This window comes from Arachis duranensis, chromosome 6 (genome assembly GCF_000817695.3).
Source record: "Arachis duranensis cultivar V14167 chromosome 6, aradu.V14167.gnm2.J7QH, whole genome shotgun sequence".
NCBI classification, from domain to species: Eukaryota; Viridiplantae; Streptophyta; class Magnoliopsida; order Fabales; family Fabaceae; genus Arachis; species Arachis duranensis.
In genome coordinates this window covers 93,880,265-93,897,460 of record NC_029777.3, presented here as the reverse complement: position 1 = coordinate 93,897,460, position 17,196 = coordinate 93,880,265, and the positions used below count along the sequence as shown (strand labels likewise).

Sequence of the window (17,196 nt, the reverse complement as noted above, 5' to 3'; positions counted from 1 at the left end):
GAATCTGGAAGGGAAGGTAGCGCCGCCGCTCCTCGCGGTGCGGTTTGATTCGGTTTTTGAGGGAAAAGTCATCCGATCCGATCGTCTAATTAAACTGTGGTTCGGTTTGGTTCGATTTTTTTGTCAAGACCATCCAAACCAAACCAAACCAATTAAAATCGGTTTGGTTTGGTTCGGTTTGTTCGATTTTTACAATCAATTCAAAAAAAATACTACCATACTATTATGCAAAGTCATAACATTGAAATCGACAAACAAAAATATACAATAACTAACAAAGTCTTGATCTAATGAAATTTAACGACAACAGAATTCAAATACGACAATTAAAGAAATTTAATAGTTCAACAATCAACACAACTGAATAAAAATAAATTGTCATTAAACTGATAGTAAAGTTATGGTGTCTTCTCCAACAAAATAGCTAAAATTCTTAATGTAAACCAACCTGAAATAAAAAAAAACAGTTACATAATAATAATAATAATAATAATAATAATAATAATAATATAATATAAGGAGAACAATTCCTACACCAAGATGTACTCAATCAGAAGTGAAATTTCTAATTTGGCTTACTCATAATCAAGGCTTTCAATAGCGCTGAGGTTGGCACCAATTATAGCAATCTGGGAGGTTGTGTTAGTCCTTTTAACAAGCAGTGGCTCTGAATATGACATGTTCCTTTCCGAAAACTCCGACCAATTCCTCCGAATTTTGCCCTTCCCATCCAACAATATACCTTCATTTTCAATGTCATGTAGTACATCACCATCACCATTGCTTACACCATCTTGTTTGTTCTCCATCTCCTAAAGTCGTAGCAAAAACTACACTTTTGGGTGAGTGCCACAAAGTTGTATTAATCAGAACCTGCAATTAAATTACCAACTTCACACTAAGCATGTGATCTTATATCATATAGCACATTAACAACACAAAATGTGGACAATTTATTTTTATTTTTTCTGGATCAACAAACAGTTGGCAAAACATGTGACAGATATTATTTTGAAGGGTACAGCTCATAACACACAAGTTCTCAAATGTAAACCACAGTAATCAACAGTTTATAATCCAAGATACTATGGATAAGTGTTGGATCAACAAACAAATCCAAAATGAGAAGAACATGAAAAGCAAGTTCCTTGATTTCATGCATGCAGCAAAATCTGGTAAGGGTATGAGTAGAAACCAGAAACTATGTGATCAACCGAAGTATATCCACTGTTAGTAACCCATCTTTTAGATCCAATCAAAACTTGAACTTTGCTGGTTTTGCCTAAAAAAAATTGGCAATCAAATCCAGGAAGCAATTGAACAATAAAATGAACAATAAACTGAGACAAGCAATTGAACAATAAAATGAACAATAAAATGAAAAATAAACCGAGACAAGCAATTGAACAATAAACAGCAACCAGCAAGGCAGCAACAATACCAACAATAAAATAATTCATCAATAATTCAATACCAAGTTACCAACTTTAACCTAACAAACACTCAAACAAAAAGTACCAACAATGCACTAGTAAACAGCAAATGGTAAACATTACCTGAATCGGTGGCTCGGACTCCATATTGACTTGGGAGGAAGGCTGAGTGGGAGACTGAGCGGTGCTGGGTTGAACTGATGATCGGCCAGAACCCAGAAACGCTGCTGGGTGGTGGCGTCTCAACGGCGGCGGCGTGGTGCTGTGCTGCCCTGTTGAGTCAGTGGGCGATGGCGTCGTGCTGTGCCCTCTCTTCTGGGTCAGTGCTGTGCTGCCTTCTGGGTTAGTGGGTGGCGTCTCCGCGAAGAGGAAGGCTTCGGTGCCGGGATTCGGAGGAGCGAGAGCGACTGAGTAGTGATAGATTGGGGAGATTTGAGTGCGCAGGTTAGGGATTGGGGATTTGGAGAAGAGAGAGCGAGAGTAACTGAGTAGTAGAGACTAGAGAGCACAGGTTAGGGATTGGGGGGGTGGGGTTAGTCATTTTTAGGGTTTTTTCCGAATCGGTTCGGTTCGGTTCGGTTCGGTTCGGTTCGGTTAGGGTTTTCAAAGTCAAAACCGAAAACTGAACCGAACCGCACAAAAAACAGCAAAATAGGTTTTTTCATTTTTTCGGTTTTCGGTTAATTCGGTTCTCGGTTATTTCAGTTCGGTTCGTCGGTTTAGTTCGGTTCGGATCGGTTTTGAACACCCCTAGCTGCTGCGCCCGCCGCCGTCTGTGATGAAGAAGGAAAAACCGGGTTTAGTATCGCCGTTCGCCGTTTTTGCCTCTGTTTTTGTTTATGTTTTTGCTTCTTCTGGTTTTGCTTTTGTTGTTGCTTCATTATCCATTGTTGTTGTTGGTGTTGTTCTTCTAGTTGTTGTTTCATTGTTGTTGTTGTTTCACTACTTCTGCTTTCTATTTCTGCATTCTACTTCTGCATTCTGCTTCTGTCTGCTTCTGTTTCTGCATTCTGCTTTTGTCTGCTTCTGTTCCTGCATTTGGTTGATTTTGGGGAAGAATGGGGAAGGATATTTTCGTTCGAAGGACGATTTTAAAATAAACTGAAACCTTTGGGACCATTTTGTAGCGAAAAAATGGTTGGGGACGAAATAAATTTTCGGCCTCTACGTTAGGGACCAAAATCGTACTTAACCCTAAAGATTAATATAACGTGCAGAGGCTATTTGGATGTAGAAGACTGAGGAGTGGAATGAGGATGACTGTATATTTTAGGGCTATTTTGTTGAAGGGTAAGATCAAGGTTCTGAAAACCGAATTAGTTATCAAATCACTTCGGTTACTAGTTTACTAGTTTACTAGTTCAATCAATTCAATTGTAGTTCAACTAGAATAACTATTAAATAAGCTTAATTATTTTGTCAGTTCCTATGATTTTATTAATTTTTCAATTAAGTCTCTATACTTTTTTTCTTTTCAATTGAGTCCCTATACCATATCAAATTTTATAATGAAGTTCTTATTAACAGTAAAAGTTCATAAAAGAAATCATGTAATATGAAATTTCTAATTTGCCCATACCCTCCACATTCATTTGACCTCAGTAGATGAGAGATGGCGACACTGCTGTCGTTGGAGTAGCAGTAACAACATCATCAAGGCCCAAACTTCCGCTATGAATACATGAAACTGATACTTATTATTTGAGATCAACAAGAAAAGTTCCCAAAATCTGAATTGAAAACCCTTAGTATCATGAAAAACAAAAATCCAAATCAAACAAACTAATGATAACAACATTCTCAGTCAACTCCAATACTTACAATAATAAATAATCCAATGTTAAATTTTCCAAATTAACTGGTTCTAACGCACTGAGAGTAACGACCTTTCTTCAAGTAACGTCTGATCCATCCAATGAGAAATTAGAGACCGACGTTGATAATAGCTCCTTTTTTCACTTTTTCGAGGAGACTGTCCAATGAGGCAAGTTTACGGAGCAAAGAATGAGTTTTTTTGGGTGCAAAGAGAGCGATGATGATGTTAGTGGTGGAAGAGAATGTGTGTTGGGTTTGGATTTATTGAGACTCGGATAGGGGTCAAGGTGACTACAAGGATATGCAACTCCACGAATGGATTTTGGACGTTGGATTCTCTTTTATCAATGGTTATGGTTATTGCTACTGGTGCTGTCCGAATTGACGTAGTTGCTATTGTTACTGGCATAGTTCGGTTATCCATCACCATCGTAGCCTCGACTTCACCACAGTGGTGTCACCTTCCTCCACTATCGCCTTCTCTCACAGCCTCCATCCCCTTATTCTCTCTTTCTTTTAACCAATTACTTTACTGATGAAGATGAAGGGTAAAGTTGTAAAAAGATAATGATAATATAATTACTTAAATAAATATATTTTCAAAGTTAATTTTAATTGGAATATGACTTAGCATATTCTATTAATTCGAACATTTTTGTCACAATAGGAATTTAATTATAAACAAAGTTACAAGAACCGGATTGGTCATTAAATCGGTTGAGTGACTGATTCAATAGTTTAATGGTCCAACCGAAATCAAACCGTAGTTGAACCAGTTTAATTAAATATAGTATTATAATAAAAACATTTCAAGAAAAAACAATAGGTCCATAAAATGTATTTAGAAATATGAAAGTACCAAACAGAAATCAATGTTAACAAATCATACTTCATTTACAATTCCCATTAAAACTTAATAAAATGTAGGCTCATCTCTCATGTATGATGATGGCCTTTGAGTACTATGTAATTGTAAAACTATTTTCACAGCTATGATTGAGTGACATCCCATATTCATCTAACTAAAGGTATGAGCAAGTAATCTGCATAAAAGAACCGCAACAACAAACAACACATCATGTTCCACCTTTGTCTTGTGCTTTCAACAATGCTTAAAATGATTTTGTTAAAAATTCAAAATTTGAAAAAGGTTTTATTCAAAAGATATGATTTTGAACAATTATGCAAAATAAACTCCACAACCACAAAGAATAAACCAAAGGCAGCTAAAATTACCTTCCAGATAAATATGTTCCACCTCAACAACGGCAACAACTACCTAGAGAAGAAGCACCGAAGAAGCATTGAAGATTGAAAAATAAATCAATAAAATTTTAAAAATAAAACTAATGAAGCACTGAAGTAAGCAAGCAGTAAGCAGTGGCCAGTGAGGGAGGAGTCGAGGTGTGCTTACTGTTGAGGTGAGTAACGGCAAGATGACTAAAGAGGCGAGCCACAAGATGAGCGACGTGCAACGGTGAGGTGAGACGCGAGCGACAACGATGGTGGAGGGCTGGAGGTGTGATTTTGGCGTTTTGCTGATGGTTGGGGTTAGTAGGTTAGACAAATTAGGGTTGAGATTTTGGGAGAGAGAAAGGAGAGGGCGATTCTCCATGCCATCTGCCAGTTTTGTTTTTTTTTTTTTGGAATCAAAACGACACAATTTTGATTATGGATAGCAAACTGGCACTTTGAAAAATCAGAACAGTTCATCCAGTTTGCGATTAACCACCTGTTTGACCAGTTTTTTCACTGGTTTTTTATAGAACAATTTTAGAAGTCAATTGGGCCGGCTAGATGACCGATTTTTGGATCTGGTCGAACCATCCAGTCCGGTCCGATTTTCAGAACCTTGATCATAAAATTTGATATGTTATAGAGACCCAATTGAAAAAAAAATACAAGGACCTAATTAAAAATTCAATTAAACTATAGAGACTAGTGAAGTAATTAAACTAAATAAATACACTAAAATTACAATCTAACATAAACTTTAAAATGTCATTCAAATTAAAATTACTAGATCAACTATAGTATTATAATTTTATCCAAATACAAACTAAAAAATCAAATAACAAAAGAAACAACCAAACATGAAATGTTAATATTAAAGTTTGTCATCAATCATCAAAATCTGCACAAACTCGGTGCAGATTTATTTCGTTGAAATCATCTTCACCTTTATTTCCACCATCTAGACCTGAAGAATCAAGTGATGTAGCATAAAATGTACTACTACTAGCACCATCACCACCACTTTGATAAAAATTAGCATCAATATCATCTAACAAAATATACAACATGTTATCAATAAGTTTAAAATTAAAATTATTCTAATAAATGATTAAAAAATAAACTATAATACTTACGTGGTAAGTCTTTAACATTTACTAGGAAGATCATGCTCCTTTTTAACTTCTTCTTTTGTCACCTAAAAATCAACCAAATTGATACTTTTATAATCAATTGGATTATATTGTCCCTTTTACTTTCTTCTTTGTTTTTCTTTCCTAAAGAATTAAATACAATATATAAAAAATAACATAACATATTAAATACATAAAATTTGATGATACAAAATGAAAGTATGAAACATGTATTATTTGAATTTAAGGCACAAATTATATGTAATATACACAATATTATTTAGCCTATCATGCTTCAATCTATTTTTTCTTTTTGTATGAATCTAATAAAAAAGATGAGGACTGAAAAGCGAAAGAAAACAAGTAGAACAACGGTAGAAGCATGACAAAACAATGACAAATTTAGAGCAAAACAGAGGTGAAAGCATGACAAACAAGGACAAAACAAATGTGTTGCAACGATGCTAGAGCAGTGCGGATGGCGGTGGAGCAGACGCGATGACAACGGTGGCTGTACGTTAAAGAACGGTGACAAGATGGAGCTTGGTTGCTTCCCCTCTGTTGTGTTCAGTAGAGTATTTGAGTAGAGAGAAAGAGACTAGGGAGCTGAGGAATTGTATGGAGCATTTTTTAATCAAAATTTAGAATTTTTTCTAATTAGCAAAACGGCATTGTATGGAGCATTTTTTTAAAAATTAGTCAATTTTTGGTTCGATCAGACTAACCAATTATCAGTCCGTTTAAGGTTTTGGACAGATTTTTAGAAGAAGTTATTTTCCTTTTAATTCATTTGAGTTGTGATAGTCATCGATTTTTTATTCGATCAGTCTGATTGATCGGTTCAAACCGATTTTTGGAACATTGATTTTGATGAACACATAATTTAATCACTAGAAAAAATATTGTTGTTAAAGAATATTTTTATAAAACATAATTTAATCAACATAAAAGAAATTTTTGTTGGAGGTATTTTAATAAAACATAATTTATTTTTTCTTTATAAAATTAAGGTTTACATTAACTAGAAAGAGTTACCTATAAATGTTAAAATGTGTTAAAGAAAAGGTTTATAAAAAGTTACAAAGAAAATCGTGTATATTTTGTAAATGGAATGAATTGAATGAAAATTTCATTTTAGCTTCCTTCAAAGAAAGGGAGTGACTTTTATTATGCCAAAATTTGGCATGTTATTTGGTAAAAAAGGACGATCATGTGATAACAATATTCAAATCTTATTTTATATATAATAATTTATTAATCAGAGATAATTTTTTAAATAGAAATCAAATTTATAACGAATTATTTTTTATCTATTAAATTAAGAGATACTAGAAAATTCAAAAAAAACCACTAATATAATTTGGTCAAAAAAATTTTCTATCTACTTTTAGTAAACAAAATTCTAGGAAGACAAACATTTTATTGAAAGAAGGAAGCAAGAAGGTTCTGTGTTCCCATTTGTTATCGTTTTATTAAATTGAAGTGAAGAGACTAAAAAGGAAAAAGAGAAAAGAAAATAGGTATTATTATTATTATTTTAATTTTGGATAATATCACTCATTTTTTACAAATTTTTATAAATATATAATAGAGAGGATATATTTTTTGTTTTTATGGTATATTTTTAATTTGACAAGTCAAAAATTAATTAGTCATAAACTGAAATTTTATTTAAAAGATTGTTTAAATTTTGACACTTATCTAAACGAATTAACAAACGTTATATAAAAAAATATATAGAAGATTTTTTTCAGAAATAAAATAAGAAAAATTCATATTTTCTCAAACATTAATTTTAAACTTTAATTTCTCAAATACGATTTTTTTTAGAACAAATTCGCTGCACTCCCGGCGAATTCTATAAAAAATTTTTCAAAATAAAACACGACTTATAATTAAAAAAATCTTTGTTAAATATAACTTATTCTACATGTGTATTTTTGAAGACGATGATAATAGTTGTCATTGTTAAATATAGTTTTTTTTAATTATAATTAAAAAAATCCTTGAATCATGCTTGTTATTTGTGTATTTTTATGTATTTCTATATACTTTTATAGATTTATATACTATTTAGAGATGATAATAATGAATTAAAAACATGAGATTTGAAATAATTGAAGAGAGTTCATTGGAAGTAAGGATTCGCTGAAGATGTGGCGAACTTGTTCTAAACAAAAAACTCGTATTTAAAAAATTGTAGTCTAAAAATAATGTTTGGGAAAATATAATTTTTTTTATTTTATTTCTGAAAAAAATCCGATATATATAGAGTAACATTATTAATAATAAGAATGATATCATTAAAAAAAAAAAAATCGATCCTGTTTCTTCGAAATTCGAAACGTAGTAGATAACTAGATATAGATAGACGAAAGGGGTTTGGATGGATGCAGATAGCGTAGTGGTTTTAGACTTTGCGAATTCTCATTAGGGACAGGGGGGCACGTGAGCTCACAAAAATAAAGGTTTGGAGATCCACGCTATCATTTTTTATTTTAATAAATATAATAAAAAACTTAAATTTATATATTTTATAAAAACATTTTAATTAATAATTTTTATATGTGTTGATAGAATATATGTTAACTAAATTAATTTTTTTAAAATAATATTATATAGGCCATATCAAAATAATGTCATGCTGTCCGATCCGCATGATTTCTTTTGCTCCGTCGTTTTGTTCTTTGTAATGAATAGAAGTCAAAGAAGAATTTGTATCTTTATCTATATGGTTTGTTCAATTTGAACAGCACAAATATATAATTTAGGGTAACTTATTTTGGTTTCTTTTAAAATGTGATATCATGTGTGACACTTTTTTATAAAAGTATATAAGGATCTTTAATAAAAGACCAATTTTATGGTTTTAAGTTCTTATGTTAATTAACCACGAGTTCATAATGGTTCTTTATAAAAATATTTAGGAGACAAAAAAATTGAGAAAGTATAGGAGCCAATAAAATATTTGTACAATTTGTACAATGAAGGTTTAGAGATGTTCAATTCAATATTAGAGATATTTAGTGCTACCTTTTCTCATCAGCTTAAACTTCTGGGATGAGTAGTATCATGACATGGTATCAGAATTCTAGAATCGAAAAGTCAAAAGTTTGATCCTTGGTGAACCCCAAAATTAGTTTAAGCTTTTGGGATGGATGGTTTTATGACATGAGATGTTTATTATCCCTAGTACTCGGATGGTTATTCTAGAGAGTATGGGTGATGTTCATTTGACTCAAAAAAATTAATTTATAGTTGAGTTTTTTATTTTATATTTTTTAATTATTGCTTAAATAAATAAATATTTTTAAATATAATAAATATGTAATATAAATATTATACTATATAAAATTATAAATGTTAAGTTAAATAAACTAATTTTAGATTATTATCTCTTTGGTATTATTCGCAATTAAATAGACACAAAATTGGTTATGTTATTTTATAGTCATTTCTGACCATTAATAATTTAAACACCGACAAAATTGACCATGAAAAATTAAAATTAAAGTTGTATCTATAAAAGATGAATTCTATTTAACAAAAATATTCGATCGTTAATTTTTTATTAATTTTATTAAAAAATGAATTAGAATACATAGAGTACCCATATCTATTATCTTCAAGACTTCAACTTCTTCCTTATCATTTTGACACCATCATTGTTAGCTACCTAAAGAAAAAAAAAATCAAATCCCTAATTTCACACCATTGTTCAACACGATCCTCGATGATACGAGAAGCTCCCCAAACCGGTTCACATCAATACCTTTTTCATTGTTCTTCTTGAAATCAATGCCACATTGGCACAAAATCTCAATCAAATCGCTGGCAAAGATGTCCTCACTGATGTTGAACTTGTGAAAGTTGAATTGCCAAATGTGAGAGCTCTCAGTGTCGCAGGTGGGGAGGTTATCATGCTCATCATAGAAAGTGTTCCTAATTGGATTAGCTTCAACATGTCAACATTATCCTTCAAAGTATGGCAGTTGTAATCATTAATATTCTTGAAATTTCCAACGGGACGAAGAACAACATCGAAAAACTTTGTATCCATTGTGACATAGTTGTATTCGTCAACGATTTCACGGATCAAAGCAAACTCCTCCTCTAGGTTATCGTTCCATACCTCCCTAGTTTGAACATACCTTTCAGTAAAATTGACATGTCTGACTAGAAAACCCTAATAGATTGATGAAAATAGCAACTAAACCCAAATCTGCACGCAAAAACATGAAGAAGTCGTTCATATATTAAAAACAACAAATCTGCAACGAAAATCATGCATATTTCGTTCCGTGTAAAAACGAAGGAATAGATCAACAAGTGGAGAAACATAAAAAGAAAAAATTGCGAGTTGCCGGTGGAGATTCAACTAGATCTGACACAGAAAAGAAGCGTTAGGGCACAAGAAGTAGCTACAAAGAGAAACTAGAGGTGAAGAAGGAGAAGACATAAGTAAGAGTGAAATTAGAGGAATGTGATTTTTTTTTTCTTCAGGTGGCTAACAATGATGGTGTCAAAGAGATAAGGAAGAAGTTGAAATCTTGAAGATAATAGGATAGGGATTGAAGGTTTGTGAATAGCCTAGAGACAGGGAATTGAATTTATGGCCTCCTTTTTGAACCTCTTTTTGCCTTTTTGCTTCTAACTGTAATATAAATTTTGTTGCTGATGCTTCTATTAAGTTGAAATTTAGGAAACAATTTTATTTTGTCTCTTCATGATGCGTTCAGAAACAAAGAAATCCTTTACTTTTGGATAGCTATGACTTCTGAGAAATATACCAATGCATGAGATACTTTTATTTTATCTCTTAATGAAATAAAACAGAAGAAGAGTAGAGAAGAGAAAAACACACAGCCATGAATCCTGATTCAACCACCATGTACAATGTGACCTACATCCAATCTCCCCCACAACAATAGAAGAATTTTCACTATCTTTCACAAAGATTACAAACATTAATTTATCTAGGATTTAAGCTAATCCTATCTACGACAAACTCAGCTTCTACCCAAGCTAGATTTGTTTAGGTTCACTCCCTAGATTTTCAACTACTAAGTGCTCACCCAACATAGCAAGGGAATCTCCTCAAGATCATGTGTACAAAACAGAAAAACATACAAAAGAGTTTTAACATAATTTTCTAGCTTTTTCTTATATCTCTCTTTGTCTTTTCTCTTAATGGCTTTTATTGATTCCTCACTTAATACCTTTTTCATTGAAAACAAACAAAGAAAAGATGAACATTGAAGAACAGAAAATTCAATTTAAAACTCTAAAGGAGAAGAAAGGGATAGCTTGTAACATATGAGAACCGAAACAGTGTGCTCACTCCTTTAATCAATCTTTGGTCATTTACCCCTTTAATAGAGGAGTAAAGTTTTCAAAGCTTGAAACTTGGTTTAAATAGTTGACTTTCTTCTTCCCCAAACTCAGCAACAGCAGTGGCACAGAAGACATCAGCAGTAATTAAAGCTTACATGCATCCATATACAGTTGCTTCTCTTTCATCTTTTTTCAATCTTCTTCAAGGATATGAGCCATTCATCTAGACTTTGGCTCCAAGTTTCATTCTTGACCCTTAATTTGTCGCAGAACTTCATAGCCTCCACTTTCTTCAAATTTTCAGTTTGATTTTTGTAGGAGGAGAGCATTCTCAACAAGTTATCAATGAGGTACCAAGATGAAAAATTTTTTTTGATTTACCTCTTAATTTAATCTTAGCTTTATGAACCCTAGATTTTGAATTGCTTGAATTTGGTAATCTTTTTTTTTTCTTTAATTTGAATCCTAATCAGACTTCCCCTTTCTTGCTTTTTTTTTTGGAGTATTTCACATGAATGAGAGAAGAGAGAGAAGAGAGAATGAGTTTGGTCACAAGCTTGGTTTAGATGGGAATGTGTTGTTTCTTTCCTCCTTAGATAGTAATATGCAATAATTTCTTTGAAATTAGTTGGTGAATGAGTGCTTATGGGCTTGAATCATTTTAGGGTTTTGTTAGCTTATTATCGGACCTTATTTGATTTTAATAATCTTCTGCACAATAAACAAATCAATCATACACATAATTGGAATTTTAACCCAGTAATAATATTTAGCCATCATCATTTAATTTATTATTTTTTTAAACTCAACAATTTACCTCCTTAATGACAAATCTTATAAGATAAACTGTGAATAAAAAAATGAGAAGAGTTTAATGAACTTTTCTTTGATGATTCAATCTTCAAGTTGAATTCTCCTTTTCTTTCATTTTGAAAGTTTCTCTTAAATGTGAACTTTTTTTTAATATATGATAATTATTCAAGCAAATTCCATGCAAAAATTATACTCACAGATAAAATTAATTATCCAAAATAATTCAATCACCCATCTTTTTTGAACCAGCCCGGTAGCTAATTTTTTTAGAAAATATTACAAGCTATTTGATCCTCAAAATCATCAATCAATTATAAAGCAAATACCAAACAGAATAATGATAAAAAGACATTTTAATCCAATTTTCCAATCAAAGCTACAATCAATCAAATTTTTTAAAATAATAGCCTTCAACCAATTAGTACCAAATAATTCTTGCAAAGAATAGCATTACTAATTGTTCATGAATTAAGCAACCTAACAACAATTCATTTTCAAACTTACTTCTCCTTTTGTTATCAGGGAGGGACAGTAATCCCTGCACAAAATTTATTAGGCATCATAAAGTGTATTAGTTCAAGTTAAAATCCTACAAGTAACTATTACAATTATCCAAAACAAATCCCAAAGTCTTAAAATAACATCATGAAAACTTCAAAAAAATAGTTTTTTAGAATTAACATCATCAGCAACATTTGATAAGGAGCTTGACATTAGATCCCTCATCCTCGATTCTCAATATATCTTTTTTTTATGCTCAAACATCATTTGGTCATCTTCCAATGATTCGATACTTGAGAAATACTTCAACTCTGCTTTGAAACTTTCTTAAAAAGTTTTTATTTTCAATTGCAATTCTCTTGTTTTATTGGCTAAAGTTAATCATGTACTTGGTCAAGTTCACAAATTCTTGTAGAACATCTTTCAAAATTCTATTGACCAAGTATTTATTGGAAGTTGATGTACCAACAGTAGATGGAGGAAGGATACCTTCATCTTTTTCTTCTTCCATAACCATATCTTTGGCAATCATAGTCTCTTTTTTCTTTGTCTGTTTGAGTATACCACCGTCTTTAAGAGATGAAATTCTATTCTCTTGGGTCTCATTATTTATATCAACACCAAAATGCTAAAAAAAATAAGTAAAATATATGTCATATAGTAATGAAATATTTTCGTCACTTTTGATACCATCATACATATGGCGTATCATCAAATAAGCAAAAAAATTTCAATTTTGTTAATGATGGCATACAGAACCAAGGTGTCACATAGAGTAACTTGTTGATATGAATCGCTTTGGGGTAAGAGAATGTAGGTGATGATGCGATGTAATTGGGCTTTGACAGGACCTAGGGGTTGGTGGTTAGGAGTAACACCATCTATGAGATAAATATTCTCACAAATGTTGGCAAAAATATCCTTATGTGAAATACCCAAATTATTGTTCTATTTATCAATGATGTAGGCATTAACACCAACATCATAGTAGTCTAGGATTTCACCAATGAATTCTTTGTTTAAATAGATTTCACGCCCTTTAACATAAGAGAGAACAGATTCCTCATGATAGTACATATTGGCATAAAATTATCTTAATTAAATCAAGGTAAATAAGTTTTTAAATTTTAAACAAATTTTTCAATCCAAATAAATGATGTTTTTAACAAAGTTTATCTCTTTTTTAGTTAAAGCCTTTAAGTCAGCTACATATGTTGAACACAAAGGTCTTTTTAAAAATAGTAGCTCTATGAAATTCAAAGTTCATACTAGATGAAAAGCAGAAAGAATCATAGTGGAAATGTGAAAGATTACCATAATGTGATTTGAATCCTACAGGATCTGGATTTTTAAGTTCTTTTATAGAGTTGAGAAAAGGTCTACAGTTACCTTTGGGTGCTATACTCGAGGGTGTTGAATGTCCTTTGTAGACGTGATGAGGAACAAATAGGAATAGACAATGAAGGTTCTTCCTCAGTCATGGGCTTCTTTCCCTTGGCATTAGCCCTAGAAGTTCTAGCCTCAGGTGGTGACGTTGATAAACGACGAGATGTTGTCTTGGTGCATGGCATAGTTTTTGGAACTAGAAAGGAATGTGAAGAGGAATAGGAGTGTATGTGGATGTGGATGTGGATGTGAACTTGATCTTTTGGTGGAAGATTTTTAGGAGTACGATAAGAGCCAGTGTCTCTTTGTGTAGCAACCTTCTTTCTCATCTTTGTAAAAGAGCAATTAATGTAGTTTTGAGAATTGATGGAGGTTGAAAGAGAAGATGAACGGTTCACAAGGTGTAACTGTTATAAATGCATGAATTTTGAAACCACAAAAATGTAATTTAAAACATTTGAAAAGGTGTTTTGAAAATAAAATATTTAAAAGAATGCAAGTATATAGTTGAAAAGACAAGTTAAAAAAAATTTTTGAAATTTGAACTTGATTTGACTTAGTGAAAAAATCAAAAAATAAAAATTTTAAATTTATAATCAAGAATCCAATGAGACCCACATTATTGAATAGAAACCTTTTTTGGGCCTAATAGTAGTTTTAAGGAAACACAATGGACCACCAAAGATTTAGTATTGACTCAAGTGAATTCAAAAATACCAACAATCAGTATTATATCCAGAAAATCTAGAAGGATTCATCACCTGTCTAGCTTTGTCTTCTGTCAACCTGAGAGACAAAAACAACCATAAAGCAACATCATCAAATTAATTTATTGATTTAGCACAAACAATACCCAGGACAGTTCTCAACTTGCAAAATCTGTCTTCGCCGAGGGAAGCCAGCATCGTCGTCGTCCATGGGTTAAGCCGAAGAGAGAGTTTGCAAAGAGAGGGAGACTGAAAGAGGGAAAATGTGACGCGAGGAAGGAGGTGGAGCTATTTGTGTTATTGTCGCCGAGCTTCGTCGTTGTCGCCGTCGTGGGTCACTGCCATCGCGTGCTCCGTTGCCGCTGCTAGAGAGGCATCATCGAGATCCACTACCGGTGAAGGTTTTGCTTTGGATTTTTGTTCTTTTGAATTCTGGGAATACTATCGTCACTGCATGGTTGTTACAATTTCCCCCACCGAGCTTCTGGTCGCCACTATTGCTTGAGATAGTTGTCGGAGCTGCTGTCGGATCGGTTCAGAAGTCGTTGCTGCATTGTTCTTCTGTTGCAGTAAGTATCTCTATATCAGAACCCTCACTGTTAGTATTCTGTTATATGTTATTAAGGATTTTGTGACATTGATGTTGTAGGATTGAGTTATCAGGGTTGTATGTTGCGATTAAAGTTGTTTCTATTGTTGCGAAGTAAACGGAGCTGTGAATGCAGCCGCCGCTGCTGCGGGCCACAGAAAAAAGAGATTTAGTGCGTTAAGAATCACTGTGGGACTAATTCCTTGAGGCAGGGGTTGTTTTAAAATAATAAAGTTTTGGGATTTGAATACTTAACAAGGTTAGTAGATTAATGCAAATAGATAAATGTATGTGATGTAAATGATTTTCTGTTGCGATTGAAAGGTTATGTTTGTTGGTGATTGGTTGATTTCTGAGTTTCTGGTCAAATTTATTAAATACGTTGATTTTGGATTTTAGATTGAAATTAATAATGATTGATTTTGAATGATGAATTTGGAAATGTTAATTTGACATGCTGATTTTGTTGGGTTGAGGTTAAATAGAGGAAACTCGTGACAAGTGGTAACCTTTGATTTCTACGGGAGGTTCTATTGAAATTTTTGTAAAAATTTAAAGAGTTTTGGAAGTTGGTTTAAACAAGAAATGAGTTTCCTTATTTCAATTTGTGAAAATAGTTTATAATTTAACTTGCCTGATTTTAAATAAGGGAAAATTCCACTCCCCTCCCCTGCAAGATGTTGAAGCGGTTAGAGAGATTTTAGGGGCGGTTACTCATTTGAATGAGTGTTTATCTGCCAGCTAATCTCGTGCCCGACTTCTTTAGGACAAATCGTAGTCGACACCGACTTCTTAGCACGAAGGTCGGTGCGGGGCAAGGCTCAATCCTTTGGACTAAGCCTTTCTTTTGGACCTGTGCCTTTATTATTGGGCCAGGGTATGAACAAGTGGTAAATTTTTTTTATTTAATGTTAAAATAATATATATTGATATCAAAAAATTAATAGTAAAATATAAAAGTAATTGTTCATAAAAATTTTGGTAAAATCATAATTTAATAATTAAAAAATTATTGAAGGATAGATATCTTAGAAAAAAATAATTTAATTATTAATTTTTTTAAAAGTATTTTAATAAAAATACAATTCAATCAATAAAAAATAATTTATTAAAAGGTATTTTAGTAAGTAAAATTTAATGATAAAAAATAAAACTTTTGTTAATGGATTTTTTTCAAAAAATAATTTATTTTTTCCTAAAAAATGGATAAAGTTAACACAAAAAGTTTAAAATGGATTAAAGAGGAGGTTTTTTAAAAGTTAGAAGGGAGGAAAATGTACATTTATAAAATAGAGGGGAGGGGAGTGTCATTTTAACATCTCACAGGGGAGGGGAGTGGAATTTTCCCTTTAAATAATGACGAGAAGAGATTTATTTAATTAGTTGAATTTTTAAAAAGGAAAATTACTTTATCGAACCATGGGTTCGGGTTTAGGAAGTGTGAGAGAAAATAGTATTAATAGAGTTAGGTGATGGACTTGAAAGAAAAGAGATATTTGAAAAATAATGTAGTTGAGTTTTGATTTATAATAATTCTTGTGTTAATAGTTGCGAACTTTGGGAGTATTATATTGAAATGGAGGATTTGGAGAAGTTTGCTTGTAATTTATAAAGTGATTGATTAGAGAAATGATTTAAAGAGATTGAAGAGGTCATGCTATGTTTGAATTATATTATTTTTTGCTATGAAAGATTATGTTTTATCTTGAGTTAGTATACAACCTTGACCACGAGTCTAGGGTGTCGTATTTAGAGACATCATACCCACAAGCCGTATGTAATGGCCCAATCCTCACCCGGTGAATGATAGGGGTGCGAAGTAAGATTTTGGTGGGGTTGTTGATGAGCATGTTGAGAGTTGTGATTTAAGTTGAGATAAATAAATACTGAGATTATAATGATTGATGATGATTATATTATTAATGATCAGATTAGTGATGATTATGAATCTGGTGATGATTCTGGCTTATTATAGTAATGTGGGATGATGACTATGATTGATGATGATGGTTATGTTATTGATGACACGATTTATGATGAATGAGAAATAATTGAGAATGATGTGGATATTGATGAATTATGATTGAAATATTCATATAGCTTATGTATTTGAATTATTTGAGACACAAGTTTTTTTGGGTAGACAAAGTGGTTTGCCACCACTTGCTCCAAGTGGAGATTCGATACTCTGTTAATTTTCTGTTGCAAGATGTGACCGGATATTTTAACTCATCGAGTTCCCCATGGGCTAT

General features: G+C 32.2%; 1 protein-coding gene, 1 long non-coding RNA gene and 1 pseudogene across 2 annotated transcripts; all 3 read right to left on the bottom strand.

Annotated features, from left to right (window-relative positions):
* Positions 1–268: 268 nt before the first annotated feature.
* LOC107494696 (uncharacterized) lies at positions 269–2,553 on the bottom strand. The gene is made up of 4 exons (XM_052263101.1): positions 2,542–2,553; positions 1,557–1,931; positions 580–812; positions 269–448 (listed from the first exon to the last, which is right to left on the bottom strand). The coding sequence occupies exons 1-4, from the start codon at positions 2,551–2,553 to the stop codon at positions 382–384; spliced, it is 687 nt and encodes a 228-aa protein (XP_052119061.1). The 3' UTR covers positions 269–381.
* A 436-nt stretch (positions 2,554–2,989) lies between these two features.
* On the bottom strand, positions 2,990–4,541 carry LOC127748578 (uncharacterized). The gene is made up of 2 exons (XR_008010742.1): positions 4,485–4,541; positions 2,990–3,780 (listed from the first exon to the last, which is right to left on the bottom strand). It is a non-coding gene; the product is annotated as an uncharacterized LOC127748578 (long non-coding RNA).
* Positions 4,542–5,368: 827 nt separating this feature from the next.
* On the bottom strand, positions 5,369–9,784 carry LOC127748516 (probable CCR4-associated factor 1 homolog 10; annotated as a pseudogene).
* Between the last annotated feature and the right edge of the window lie 7,412 nt (positions 9,785–17,196).

Bases quoted from the DNA above. Each gene is read 5' to 3' on its own strand.
- LOC107494696 (XM_052263101.1), bottom strand. The intron at 813-1,556 runs GTAATGTTTACC...CTACGACTTTAG, and splicing joins AGTCCGAGCCACCGATTCAG to GAGATGGAGAACAAACAAGA. The intron at 449-579 runs GTAAGCCAAATT...TTTTTATTTCAG, and splicing joins ATTGAAAGCCTTGATTATGA to GTTGGTTTACATTAAGAATT.